Source organism: Crocodylus porosus, unplaced genomic scaffold (genome assembly GCF_001723895.1).
Source record: "Crocodylus porosus isolate Cpor-Errol unplaced genomic scaffold, CroPor_comp1, whole genome shotgun sequence".
In the NCBI taxonomy this organism is placed as follows: Eukaryota; Metazoa; Chordata; order Crocodylia; family Crocodylidae; genus Crocodylus; species Crocodylus porosus.
In genome coordinates this window covers 257,564,075-257,578,517 of record NW_017728886.1, presented here as the reverse complement: position 1 = coordinate 257,578,517, position 14,443 = coordinate 257,564,075, and the positions used below count along the sequence as shown (strand labels likewise).

The 14,443-nt window shown below is 38.6% G+C and overlaps 1 protein-coding gene across 1 annotated transcript in view; it reads right to left on the bottom strand.

Annotated features, from left to right (window-relative positions):
• The window catches only part of EFR3A (EFR3 homolog A), a 99,868-nt gene that overhangs the window by 2,119 nt on the left and 83,306 nt on the right, over positions 1–14,443 (bottom strand). The window contains exons 15-20 of the mRNA XM_019546917.1: positions 13,775–13,906; positions 12,952–13,016; positions 11,236–11,363; positions 5,116–5,204; positions 2,552–2,600; positions 532–635 (exon numbers count right to left, since the gene is read on the bottom strand). Of these exons, the coding sequence (XP_019402462.1) occupies positions 532–635; positions 2,552–2,600; positions 5,116–5,204; positions 11,236–11,363; positions 12,952–13,016; positions 13,775–13,906 (567 nt within the window). The remainder of the gene's footprint in view (positions 1–531; positions 636–2,551; positions 2,601–5,115; positions 5,205–11,235; positions 11,364–12,951; positions 13,017–13,774; positions 13,907–14,443) is intronic.

The window sequence follows — 14,443 nt, the reverse complement described above, 5'->3', positions numbered from 1 at the left end:
GCACTGCCGAGCCTATAAGGATGCTGCAGGTTTTTCTTCCCAAGGTGGAGAACCTTGCATTTTTCGGTGTTAAACACCGTCAGGTTCTCATCCGCCCATTTGCTGAGCCTGTCCAGGTCAGCCTGGATCACCCGCCTGTCCTCTGGTGTGGATGCTCTGCCCCAAAGTTTGGTGTCATCGGTGAACTTGGCCAGTCCGCTTTTGACTCCAATGTCCACATCATTAATGAAGTTGCTAAACAATAGTCAAATTCAAACAAACATGGCTGTAAAGCCAGCTTTCAAAGGCTATAAAAGTAAAAGTAGGGTGGAGGACACAAAGTTTATATTCCTCAAAGGAAAAGGGGACTCATCCCACTTATACTCACAGTAATTTTGATATTCTACACTGGTAACACTTGTATAATAGATACAGAGAAAAAGGAAACAACTGCTTCTCTATTACCAAATGCAAGCTATCACAAACTCCATTCCCACCCATTGACATCAGCCCTTGCACAAATGCTTTTGCATTATTATTCAAAGAACTCACTTTGGTTTCACATTGTGCTGCAATTTCTTCAAAAGGTGCTTTCTGGAACTTTTCGATCACAAGGCGTCTCTTTTCTTTCTCTTGCTCCTCAAGTCCAGTATTATCTTTAAAAAAAAATTTAAGAGCTCCAATTCATTTAACAGCCAACTTATAAATGACACAAACATTAAGAGGTTGGCCTTTACTGTTACCTAAAAATGGTGAAGAAAGCAGAGAACCCCTCCTCAAAGGAACAGTATTTAGACAGCCTAAATGAGCAAGTACTAGCCGCATCATATACATTCCCTGTAATAACAACACATGCCAGAAAAAAAACACCAGCATGCACAATTGAACATAGGACCATACCTTCCAATCCCTACTCAGCCAACGGGAGTTTGGATTGAATATGGGTTGCATGATATATTTTAGCTGTAGGTCACCACCAGTTGAGTGATGCACGGTCTTCTGTGTTTCAATGACCAACATATGTAACATTCTACTTATGTAACTGATAAGCATCCATCACTACATGCTGGCCCCTTATACTTAAATACAATATGTTTAAGAGATACTATGTTTTTGTACCACTTGTCTCCCTCCTTCCCCTCCCCACCCCAACTCAACATGCTTAAAAATGAGGCTTGATGTACATATACTGACCACTGCTTTGAAATCAGGGGACTAAGGTTTACAGTCCTCTGAACAGGCAGAGAATCTTCTTTGGATGAAAAAGTTTTCCAAAATGTAAGCATCATTTTGTACTTGTAGCAATTTTTAGTGAACAGTTTGCAGTTGAAACATCAGCCATTAAGAAGCCCATGTTTATCTACATGGAGATACAGTGAAATTGAACTCAGAAGTTCAAGGTGTAGTTAGCGTTGCAAGGTTTCAACATCTGTGAATTGCAAAAGATTGGAGGACAATTACCAATTGGAGGAGTTTGCTAATGTGGGTGTTTTGAACTTGTTTTTATCAACCAGAGAGCAATTCTGTGTTTGTTATCACCTAAACAGCTATCAGAATTGCAACAGTTGCCAATGGTGCAACTGGACTGGTGCTAGAAGACAGGACCTGGGCACTTACACCTTGCAAACATGTTACTGGCAGAGATTAAAATTTTGAGTGCCAGTAAGCTCATCAACGCTACATGTACTGCAGTCAAATTTTTAACAAGTTCAAGAAACTTAGTTTGGACCAAAAGGTCAAGAGGAGCTTCTTTATTTCCATTCATAATGAGAATAACGAGGTTTGCAGATAACATTACAATCTCACTAACAATATTTTTTTTGAAAGCATGTCCCCCACAATTACCTTCCAAAGTGCAAGGAGGGGCATCTGACTTGCAGAACCCTGATTAATAGTGAAATATAATACAGAAATGATTTGGCTGAACACATAGTTCCTAGGTCTAGTATGGTGGATAGGTAGTTGGAAAAATCCATTTTTAGTTATAAAGTTACAAAGTTATCACATGTAAACGTTGGAGACTAAAACAGAATCCCTTAAAACTCACAATGCAAGATTTACAAAAGACGACCTCTGAGGGATGTCAATATAACCGCCGCTATTCAAAATACACTGTAAATTTTTGCTCCGTTGAAATTTTCAAAGGGAAAAAAAAAAGTCATGAATCTTTGAAGTGTTTTTCAGGCCTTAACTTGTAAGAGCCAAGATCTAGATACAGGTCACAACAAGATTCATTTACAATTTTTTTTTTTTAAAGTATGTTTCACTACCCCCAAGGAAATTTGCAAACATAATTCTCAGAGAAATGCTTAATATAGATCGCTGAAACGGGTTGGAAACAAGTACATGTAGTTGCAAATCAATGCATTTTGTGACAGGAAAACCAAATAATATTTTAAGTATGCTGTGCTGTCAGAAATTTGTTTCTGGCAAGTATTTCATTTATTGGACATGCCTTACATTCAAAAGCTTCTCTACCTTTCTATGCCTCACCAAAAAAAACAAATCCTTGCCTCTTGCATTGATTGGACAGGAGTAAGCTATGTAAACAAAGACTTGCAATAAATCTCACCAATGGCTTTCTTCAAAGCTTCAAAGGTGATTTCTTCAGTGTTACTGATCTGCAGAAAATAAATGTTTTTTTTAATTAATTTGAATTGCGTATGCTCCTGTAGTAACATGGCAACTAATAAATGCATTAAACGTCACAGTACCAAGTACACCCCTTAAATGTCACAGCACTTTTTCTCATTAACTTGTGTTTGACTGATTTTTTTATTTCTTAGAAATAGAGATTACTATCATATATATAACAAGTAACCTTATACTTCTTCACCATTTTAATACATTTGCTGTTTGATTATTCTCGTGTTCTGCTCAGAACAATAATTCAGTGATCCACCAACTTTATTTTATCTTAGGCAGAGCTGATAGGGACTTACAGCGGCAGTGTGGGACAACAAAGTATAGGTGTCGCTATCTTCAGTTATCTAGCCTGACAAACTCACTACTGAGATGGAAATTTCTTAAAACAGACATCTGCCTGAGGCTCACTTTCAGCCTTTTCTGGGGAGAGTGTCAGCAAAATAACTTAAATCAAGAAAATCATATTAGGGGAAAGTAAATTTTTCCCCGTGTTAAATTTCTTTGAATTATTTTGCTGAGGAATTTGAGCATCTTCATACTTTGGAAAAGGAGCTTGACATTTGTCAGAGATTGCCTTCGTGTAAGGGATTAATTTTTTTTAGTTGCTAGCGTGGAAAAAAAGCCATGATGAGGCTCTGAGACATACGGTGTGCAATTACTCAGTACAGACCTACTGGCAGCAATCCTCTCTAAATGCTACCTGCATGCAGCATTCTGCTGTGGCACCGGGGACTGGTAAGGAGAATGGAGACTTTCCCTATAATCTTAACACGTGCCTCATGTTAGTATCCCAGCTATGTGGAGGAGGAAGCCAACCAAATCCGAGCTAAAAAAAAACACGAGGCATGCCAAAAAAGGGAAGACACAAATAAAAAACAGTTAGAAGGTCTAGTAGTTGTTACTGGATTTGTATTATATTCTCATTTCTGGAGAAACTATAATGAATAAATATGGAATAGAAAATCCTTTTGGTTGAATACCTTGTGACTTTTGGTAGAGAATCATCAATCTGATCTTGTCCTTCCAGCCCCTCCTCGTTTAACAGCAAACAATCAATGACTGGGTATGTTTTTTAAACCCAATGTGCATCTACCTTAGAGTCATTCATTTGTATCAAAAACGGCTATGTGGCCAAGTCCTAGCTGGCAGCTCTTGTGGGGACTACTCTGGGAGCAGTTTTGCTACAAATAATTCTTGTAAATAGTTCCACAGGCAGGACATCTATATGTCCTTTTCACTCCAGAGGGAGATTGCAGCCTGGGCCTGGCACCAGGGCCCATAAATTGCTTCCTGATTGTTTAGCCATGGCATAATATTTCATTGTCCTGGATGAATGCTGTCCCTTGATGAATGCTATAGTTTTGTAATAGCTCAGCTGCAAGTGTGGTTGGCTGAGCCTGAGGACAGAGACTGAAGCTTCGAGAGCTGGAGGAAAAGAAGGCTGCAGGAAGGGCAGAAGGAACCAGAATGGCACAATAAAGACTGTTTTGAAGCAAAACCTGCTGTGCTGTTTGGGACACTGGCAGCCTGACCCCCTCCTCTTTAAAGGAGAAAACATGGCCCCTTCTTCTCAGGAGTTGACCAGAAGGAGCTCTCGGAGGTGGGGGTGCTGTGGCTCACCGGAGAAGCCAAAGACTGAGAAAAGCCAGCATCTCAAACCCAGAGGCCTGCCCCTTGTGAAGCCATGCTAGGGCTGGCTGCAGGGGGTCCTCTCAGGAGAGTGAGACCAAATAAGGCTGCTTCTCGGGGATCCTGAGCAGGAGCTCCTGCCCTCCAGCAAAAGGGATGTTGATCCCGGACATTATCTATACCGTATTCCTCCTAACTTGAATATGAGAATGTAATGTGACTGCCAAAAGGCAAGGCTAACCAGAACATCTTACACTGCGATGTGCCTTTTGGAGAATAAGCTTCTATTAGCAACTGCAAAGGGAAATGTTAGTTATTAATATTAACGTTTCAGTTAAGTTGTAAAAGGTTTGCCCTAATAATTAGCCATAATGCAGATTACTTACAAGGTAATTAGCATAAATTCTTCTTACTTTCCAGAAAACAAAGGACAGTGTAGGACTCATTAATTTAGTTATGCTTCTTAAGGGCTGTCCTTAACACCAGGTCAGTAACAATGAGCTAAAATATTTGATGTTGCCTATATTTTACTCAGTAAGAGTGCAGTATTTCATAATCTATTATGCAGAAGACAAACATGTATGTCATATTTCCCCAATAAATCACACTGGTAGAAAGCTAAATGTCTAAAAACCATAATGAACCAATAACATCTAACATTATCATACAAAACAGGTAATATATTGCACTGCAAGCAGCAATTTCAATCAATTAGATAACAGATCGCTACTGCTTGGTAGGAAAGCCATGAAAACAAAATTGAAAACACTCTCTTTAGATCAACTAGAAAAGTTTCATTCTATAGGTTGTCATATCATGAAAAAAAAAGACCACCTTTAAAATAACTTTTGTTTTTCATACCTTATCCTCCGAGTTGCTGCCAGGCAGAATATCCACCTGAATAGACACAGTGTCCACAATACTCTTCCTTCTGGAAAGTCTGTCTTCATCTAGAAGAAAAACGTTTTCTCTATCAGAGATAAGACAAGTAAACTCAGGCTTTTCCATATGGCTGTAGATTTGTTTTAATCTGGCAATTTAACTCCAAATCCACTTATTTTATCATTTGGACAATTGTGAAAAAAATATACTAAGTTCTAGCATGAATTAGTGATAAAAAAATAACATTTCACCTACTAGCCCTCAATTCAAGCATCTCAGGTGAAACTGTTACTATGAAATACAATAGTAATTTAAAAGCATTGCAATCTGCACTGTTGCAAACATGGTAATCCACAAAGGTTTGAATGGAAGAGAATGATATTTGTGATAAAAGTGCATATATCAAGGTCTTGTGTTTGCAGTTTTAAAATAAAATAGGGTTGTTTGACAGATGGTTCAGTTTTCTGCAGGAAGAAATAGATTTATCTGGGAACAAAATACACCTCCTTCCTTTCTCCTTTGGCTACTGAATTCATGTCTACCATAATTTTACTTCCTTGTTCATTTCGTTTTTCCTGTTTTAAAATTTTTTTTAAGGTCTAAATGCCCTGCAATTTGTTGTTAAAAGGCATATAGCACTCTGACTAGCACTGAGGGTGCCAATCATGTTTACTGGGGAACACAAAGGACTTGATACTCTCAAGAGCAAGTCATGCCTGAAAGTAAGCAGTAAGGGGGTTCATGGACTGGGGGAGACAGGTGGTAGGGATCAGACATGGGCATGAGCAGACAGGGGGGCAAGGGTTGGGATGTCTAGCCCCTCACCCCCTGCCACTGCTTTCCCTGATATAGTGGGGGGCTGTATTTAAGATGATCTTTCAATAATTCCGTCTTCAAAGTAAAATGCTGCAGATAATGTATGTTGCAGTAAAATGCTGTATAAAATGATGCATAAAATTTCTTTTGAAAACTGGAAGAATGAGTAACCCCTGAATGAAAGGCAACTTTTTTCTTTAAACAAATTTCTGTTCTGATGTCATAATGCTATTTCAGAAGATACAGCATACATTCAGCATTAGAAATTCAACTAACATTTGATGACCCTATGCAGTTTTAAGAGCAACTGGATAGTGATTTTCAGACCCTGCACGTATTCCATCCACGAACAATACTTGTTTAGAATTACATCAAAAACATTTGAGATAATCTGGGATAGCTTTTTACAGCACACATGATTTACTTCTTCCTCAGAAGTGTGTATCCAAAAACATTTCCTTTCAAAATATGATGTGTTAAATGATGGGATTTATTCCGGTGCTCAAGACAAGGAATGTGCTTAATGAACTGATGTATGGTTCGAGTCTCATTTACATTTTTTTTTTTTTTACCGTGCATAAATGTTTAATAAAAAAAAAAAAGTCAGATTTGCACATAGTTTAAGGTTCATTTATATTGTCAGAAAACAGTTAAAGGGCTTTTAATGTAAATGAGAACGCGGCTGCAATCCATTAAACACACTTTAAGTTCTTAACACTGTTTTTTGTTTGAAGATGATCAAGACGGGTTTTATTTTTTTCCTTCCACCAAATTCAAAACCTGATGTTTGCTCACAGGAGATTAATACTAAAAAGTATCTAGAATAACAAAACCATGCCATGAATGGATGCAGCCTTTATACACAAAGGAGGATATTTCATAGGAAATGACTTCACTGATTGAATCCTAGTCCACAGAAGCAAAATGTTTGACAGAAAAAGATGGTTAGTGGAGATATTGCAAACATAAGGAATATTTCAGAAAATGCTCAGATCTGTTTTTCCTTTATCATCAAAGGAATATAGCATCAAATGCCTCCATTGAAGAAAGGGAAAAAAAACCCATCAAAGCAGGATACAAAGTTGTCCCAGGGAAGATTGTGAGTAGAGAGAGGTCTAAATAATGCCCTAGGTGGAAAGAGCAGATGATAACCTAACATAGAAATATGAAAAGAATCCACGTCCACCAGAAAAATGAAACTTTACAGCAGTGACAAAAATTGCTGTCATTTAAGGATACCAGAGATCTCAGTAACTGAGTAATCACATTCAAACGTATATGGAATGTGCAAGTAGATCCTGTTTCAAAGAACTGCCCACCCTATGTGCTCTAACTCAACACTGGCAAAATCCTCATCATGAACAGAGGTCTCCTGGACTATATCTGAGAATGAATTATTTCCTTGCTGGTAACAGATCCATCTTCTGGCCCAATCTTGTTATAGCTGGTTGCTATGTGTTGGAATATTGTGACAAGAAAAAAATGCCAGGTTATTCAACGTTATTTTCTTGTGTCTACAAAAATACAAATTAGTATCTATGCATCTCTGGTACTAACCACATAGAAAGCTTATGTAGAGATCAGCTTGGATTGCTGAGATATTAAGATCTAACAGCCAACTCCAAACTAATCAGCCCTTTATTTCCATGACTAGACAAGACTATTTCTATGGATATATTTTATGACACAATATGTAATCTTCAGCTCAAAGTGATGCTTCTTTAGTGATGGCTATTAGACAACCATACAATATTCACACATGTAAGTTCATGATGACATCGTTAAGGAACTGGCCAACTTTAAATGGACAGCAAACACACCAACACTTAGGTCAACCATCTTGGCCCTTAGATATTCAGCAGCAAAATGTGTGCACCCAGTACACAAATGGTTCATACACACAAAAAGAATGGACACAGTGGTGAATGAAACCTGTAGATACATCACTGGCTGCCTAAAACTAAACAATGTAGACAACCTATCTACATTTTATAGCTCTGTGAAGTCTGTGTGCTTGCTTACACCTTACATTGAAAAATTCCAGCACTGAGTACTCCTGAATCCATGTTGCTGACCTTGGCATCCATGTAAGTAATATAAGGGGCAGGGGGTAGTTGAAGAGGGTCTGCCAGTACAACCCTATGCTGCCCAGACCTAGAAGTGGAGCAGAAGCAGCTTTGGACTGTCTGGCCACAGGATGTGAGTGCAGGGATGCAGCAGGAGCAGTAGGGCTGAGTCCCCAGGGCAGTTAAGACCTTCCCATGGGCAGGCAAAGCAGAGCTGCTTCAGATGCACTCCTATGACCAAGATGGCACAAGACAGGTCTAGATTCAACAAAGGAATGCTTGCCTCCCGACCCCGCAAAAAATTTGCCCAGAGCCCTAAAATTTAGAGTTATACCTCTGGTCCATGTAGATCCCCACTGGTATGTGCCTATTTTCCAGCATTACTGTTTCCACATAAGCACAGGAACTTTTCTTTCTCCAAGAACAGAGAAAAGGCAAAATGGGTTTGCATAGGGACATGTGGAAATGGGCATCTAACTTTATGCTCTTGGATCTTAAAGCTAAAAATCCACCCCATGCTTTTAAACCATGCCCTACAATCCGAGCTCAGGCTTCCCCTTAGTGAAGTGGGGGCCAACCTTTTGGGCAGGAATGCTGCAAGTTAGCTTTACCCCTCCCGAAGTACCACTCTGATTCTCTTTTCTTGCCCAATAAGCTGCTCTGCTTTCATCTTCCTGCCCTGTTGCCCCTGTGCTTCCTGCCCTCTCCCCAGTCCACCATGTGTCGCATTCAAAGGCTGTTAGTGCCACTTGTGACACCTGTGTTGAAAGCTCGCCACTTGTTCTGGTGGATGTCTCACTATGACAAAAAAATAAGGACCTGTTTGCACTGAACAGTTCAATTTGCACTAAGCTGACACGTGAATTTAAAATGCAAAAAAAATTCCTGAAAATCTTCATGTGGAGGAGAAGGCCTGAATGAAAGCTAATGCTGTGTGAAATTCCTGAACTGTAGTCAGGAGTGAACTACCTTGGTCACCTTGATGAGAAGTTCATTTTGAGACCTAAAAGTACAACTGTATTTGCTCACATACTCTATGCACCTCTCTCTCTCCTCTCCCACAAATTAGCCATTGAAGATTGGGGTGCGCATTGTAAGCGAGGAATCTGATTCCTACAGTGGAATGGAGGCCTGAGCGTGCCAGAGAGGATGCCAGGGGCTGTTCCCTCCAGGTTGGAGGTAGGAAAGGCAGTGTCTGCTATTCAGCTAAAAGCTGGAGGCTTAACCCTGGCATGGCTGCTGCGAACATGGCAGCAGTTTTTGGCTGAGCAGGAAAGGAGGATGATGAGTAGACTCTGCCCATGCTCCATGGCCCCAGAACTGAGCCAGGACTCTGGAAAACCCTTTTCAGTTCATTTTGCTTTCCTAAAATGAGACACGTGTCTTATTTTGGGGTATGTTGTATATACAATATGGTATTTCACTGGAAATCTTCTTAACCAGAAGCACTGAGCTAATTTATTTTCCTCGCAGTCACAGATGAGATTTCTGGAACCTCCCCCTTGTACCAAAAGTCCCAAGTCCCTGGCTCAATTCCATTAACCTCTACCTTCCCTTGAATTTTTATAAATAATATATACATTTTCAATTTTAAAACTTGTGGCACAATAAAAGATGAGGAACAAGTAAAAAATGGTTTTAGTTAAATATGAAAAATGCAATATTGATTGTCATATTGTTTAAAAACAAGAAAACCTTCCACATTTTGAAATTTTTCACAGAACCTTGCTGTCGATGCCTGGCATCTTGCTACAGCTTACCATGACGTACAAGTAGTAGTTAGTGCTGCATTTTAGGACAGAAACTCCAAGAGTAAAACAAAGTATAACCTGGAAAAGATAGCTACAGTATCAGCAGCAAACAGGAGGACAGCTAATACATAAAAACTAAACACAACACAATATTTGGGCTATTTATCTAGAGGTTTTCTAAAAGCAGCTTGTGTGGCTGAGAATGCCCTAGCCACGCAGAGGACAGCTATGCGGAGGGCAAGCGGACCTATAGTTTGGTTTACCTTTTGACTTGTGTCTGCATTTACGAGGCTTTTTGCCTGATGGAAATAGAGCTAAATTCAAAAATATATAACAAGAACAAAAATGTATGTTTAATTATCAGCTATAAAGCAAAAATTGGGAAGAAATGCAGAAAAATCAAAAGAAATCCTATTGTTTAAATATAACACAGCTTAAGACTTTCCAAAGATTAGATCTGAAAACAGACAGAAAGACGACCTCTTATTTCTTCCAACACTTCATTTTTTTTCAGCAGGATGGGGCAGTGTAACAAAATTAACTTGTCTACTGAAGAAGTCTGTACTTTAAAAATCCCATAAATCATTAAAATTAATAAATTGGGACTAGATAGTTCTCACAGAGCTTTTTTTTGTTGTTAAAAATGTTAATTCAACGAAGCCAAAAATATTTTAACAGAACACATCAAATTAGTTTACATTTTTATGGAAATCAAAATTCAAAGTGTTTTTTTAAAACTTATTCTATTACATTATAAATCTAAGGTCAATAAATATTTTAATATTTATTTTCACTATGAACTCCAACATTTTATTTTTGCCCTGATTTTGACTATATTACATTTCAAAATCTCAGACTGTTCTGCTAGATGGAAATTTTGTTTTCCTACGCAGTGCTAATCTTGCACCTGTAATCATTAGTTCAGGTCATTTTTCTGAAAAACAACCACCGAAATAAAATAACCACTTTACTTATCCAAGTACATCTGAACAACCAATTAAGGTCCTGATTCAGGAAAGACTAAATATGTTAAATCCAACCCCTTTCAGGAAAGCAACTAGTCACATGATTACTTTTAAATATATATGTTAGAGTTCTTTGGATCATTTACATTTAAATGTCCTTCCTAAATAGGGATGCTTTTCTAAATTAGGGCATAATTTATTTTTTAAAAGTGTGTGTGTGTGTGTGCACACACACACACAGAATATCTATAACAAACCCTTTTCCCTTTTTGCTTAATCTTCACAGAAAACTGACTACTCAATTTGAATTAGAGAAACTTCACAGTATTTTCTGTACCGCGAGCAAATTCTTATTTCTGAAGAATTCTGTGATTATACTTTCAATGCATTTGATGCCAAGTATTTAAGTTGCATATATTTTGGGTGAAGTGATAGACAAGGCATAAAAATGAATTATGAATAGTTGCTACTGTAACAGATGCATCATTTATCACTGCTCACCTGTTACTTGGGGCACATATGGAACCGACAGTCTTTCCACGCTGTATCCGCTGCCACCTAATGACTCTGCAATCTTGTTTGTCAGGAAAAACAAATTTTTTTCGTGCTTCTCCAAGGATTTTGGAAGACTGTTAAACATACATTAACAGTTAATATTTACCGACATGGATCAAAAAAAAGATTCTTTCACAAGTTTTCAGCCAACTCAGGTAAGTAGAAACATTTGGATGGAAATAAAGATAATTCAACTGGTCACATGCCAATACTAATTTCTCTGCACAGTTTTCCAATACTAAGAGTGAACTCACTATATCTGGTTTATCTGAAACTTAAAACTATTTATCCTTCACAGTCTGGGCTTTAACTATTTTTGCCTATTTTCAATTTATCCACTATCTCAAAGTTGTAAAGAAATCACAAAGAAAGAAAAGATGTTTTTTACTTACATTCAAGAACAATTTCTCCAATATGTTTTTCATGGGGTTGAAAGATCATGCTGAGACAATAATTCTTTTTGTTTGGTGTAGTGCTCACATGGTAAAGTGCTTAGGATACCACACTACGACTGCTTACAGACGTTAAAAAACCCAAAACAAAACAAAAACCCAGTGCATTACTTTAATCCTCGCACGCTCCTTCGCCGATACCAGCACGTGCCCAGAAGCGGCAGCGTGTTAGTTAGACCCAGCTTGCCCGATGTCTGTACAGACTGGGCATTTTAGTGGGGCTTTTCTGGAGTTTTTAATCCAATAGGTGCTTGAACTGACTTTAGATAAAAGCACCAAAAAGTCCTGCTGAAGCACTCAATCTATATGGATGCTGTGGAGCCAAGTCGAAGTAATACACTGCTTCTTCTGGTAAAGCACAGGGTGGGGTGTGTGTGTGCTTTTTAATGTCTACAACCAGCCTGTATTTTTAAGTTATACATTGAGGCTCTCCCTACACATTACGGGTATTGTGCAATTAACCGGTTAACCGTACAACTACCTTTAGACTAGCTACACGTGCAAAGTACTTATCACACAATAAAAAGCTTCAACCAACTATAAAGTTATTACACTTTATTGAGGTCTAACTTTATAGCTGATTGCTATCAAGCTTTAATATGCATGTGTAGCAGGGTCTCCCCTGCAGCTAGGAGCCCCATCAGCTGTAGAGGCTCCCAGTTGCAGAGGTGTACCTTACCCTTACCCAGCAATCTCACTGTCCCGGGCTGCATGAAACTCCTGGGACAGAAGGATTGCCCCTGTGGTGATCTCCCCCTAGATGAGTGTGATCTTCCCACCCTGCAGGCATTTCATGAACCCTAGAGTGGGAGACCAGCCATAAGAAGCAATGGGATCCAATATGTGATCCCACAATTGCTCCTCCATGCATGTGTGGCATTGCAGGACACACTATTTCTGTGAATCGTGCATTAGATCTTATTGCACGTTTACCTGCACATTTAGAGGGGGCATAAGATACCTAAAATTGCTCAAGTGCCACAGCATCAAGATGCAGGTATACTGGATTAACCTCATTTAATAATTAATATAAAATGCTGAGTGCCCCGTTTTATTTCTTTAATACTAACTTGCCCTCTCCTGAGAATATGTTCCTTGAATATTTTATGTCAGTTCTCAAGGTAGTCAACCTACTCCTATGACGTACACAGTACAAAATATATTTAAATGCATCCCCATCTATTCTATTATAAATTATATATCTTCATACGTGCACTTGTTGAATATGTTTTCTGGAAGAAAATAGGGTGCTTCCACAGTTCTAGTTTCAATGACCTGTAAAACAAGGAAAACTAGAGTCCGTTTTGAAGGAATGAATGAAACCTTTTCAATCTTATATTTACATATTTAAACATTTGTGTGCATATGTAAATTAGCGTACCTATTGCAACCTACTGAAAAAGAGCATTTCTAGTTTGAACAAACTAAATTTTATTTCCCGAAATAACCCGCATCTAACAACTGCTTAGGTTGCCGACCGCAGACCAGATTCTTAGCTGCAGCAAATCATTACATCTTAACTGAAGGTTACAGAGCTACAATGGTAACGGATCTGGTCCACTAAAGAATTAAATATACTGCTATACTAAAATAAACATGCTATATGAAAAGGCGATCGTTCTCTAATGTGCTAGCTGGCCTGAAAGACTGATATAGCAGTAGTGGTAGATACAGAATATGCTTAGATCTCTTATTATGTAGTTTATATCCATTCTCTCCCTAGAATCTCACACAGTGGACCTAACTCGATACTGGTATGGTTCTGCAGTGGGATCCTGAGAAATGTGTCCTCTGGTACAGTTATTAGATAGACAGTTGCTACAGAGTTAAATACCAATACAAGTTATGAAAAAGTAGGAAGTGCTTGTAAGAACTTAACAGTAGCATTTTCATATATTCTACCTACTACAGTTAGTGTTTTAATCTCAGTATCTGATCAGCATAGAAAAATAAACTATTATTTAGCAAAAGTTATTTAAATATTATACAGCAGGAAATACCACATAAAAAAAGGAGGCTCATTCCAGACTTACTTTGCTGACATGCTGGCAAAAGGCAGGGACTGCAATCATCTGACTTAGAAAATTGAGGTAAGCTGCAACCAATGCCATAATCCCACAGCGATTGAACACTGGCAAGTTATCCTCATTAATGATGGCAATGTCCTACAACAAACAGGAAAACATCAAGTGGCCCAACATTTGCAAAATTCTCCTGTACTAATACAACTACTTCATGCTCAAAACCTAGGGACCTCCAGTTAGCAGGATATGAATAACTAATGGAACCGATGGGCGTTCTGGATAGAAAATAAGGTAAAAATAATGCCTTTTGACTTCTGTTCTTCTGCCACATAACCAGACTCCCTTTACTCTAAATGCAAAATTCTTCTCCAGAAATCAGAAACTACTTAAAACTATGGATTTTACACAGAATCTGAAGAAGGTAGAGAGAAAGCTAGTATGGAGTGCCAGACAACACAAAAACTCCTAACCGCATCCTTATGGAGACAGGATTTTGATTTTGCACACAAGGAAGCAGACATAGGCTATGGACAAACAGAAGTGCTTCAAAAGGGGGTGGGGAGCTGCATCTTCAAAATGCACATTTGCTCATTTTGTTCAGTCTTCTACAATTGCCACCCTCTCTCCAATAAATGCTAGGACAGGCACTCAATTCCGTACTGCAAATGTTAGGGAAAC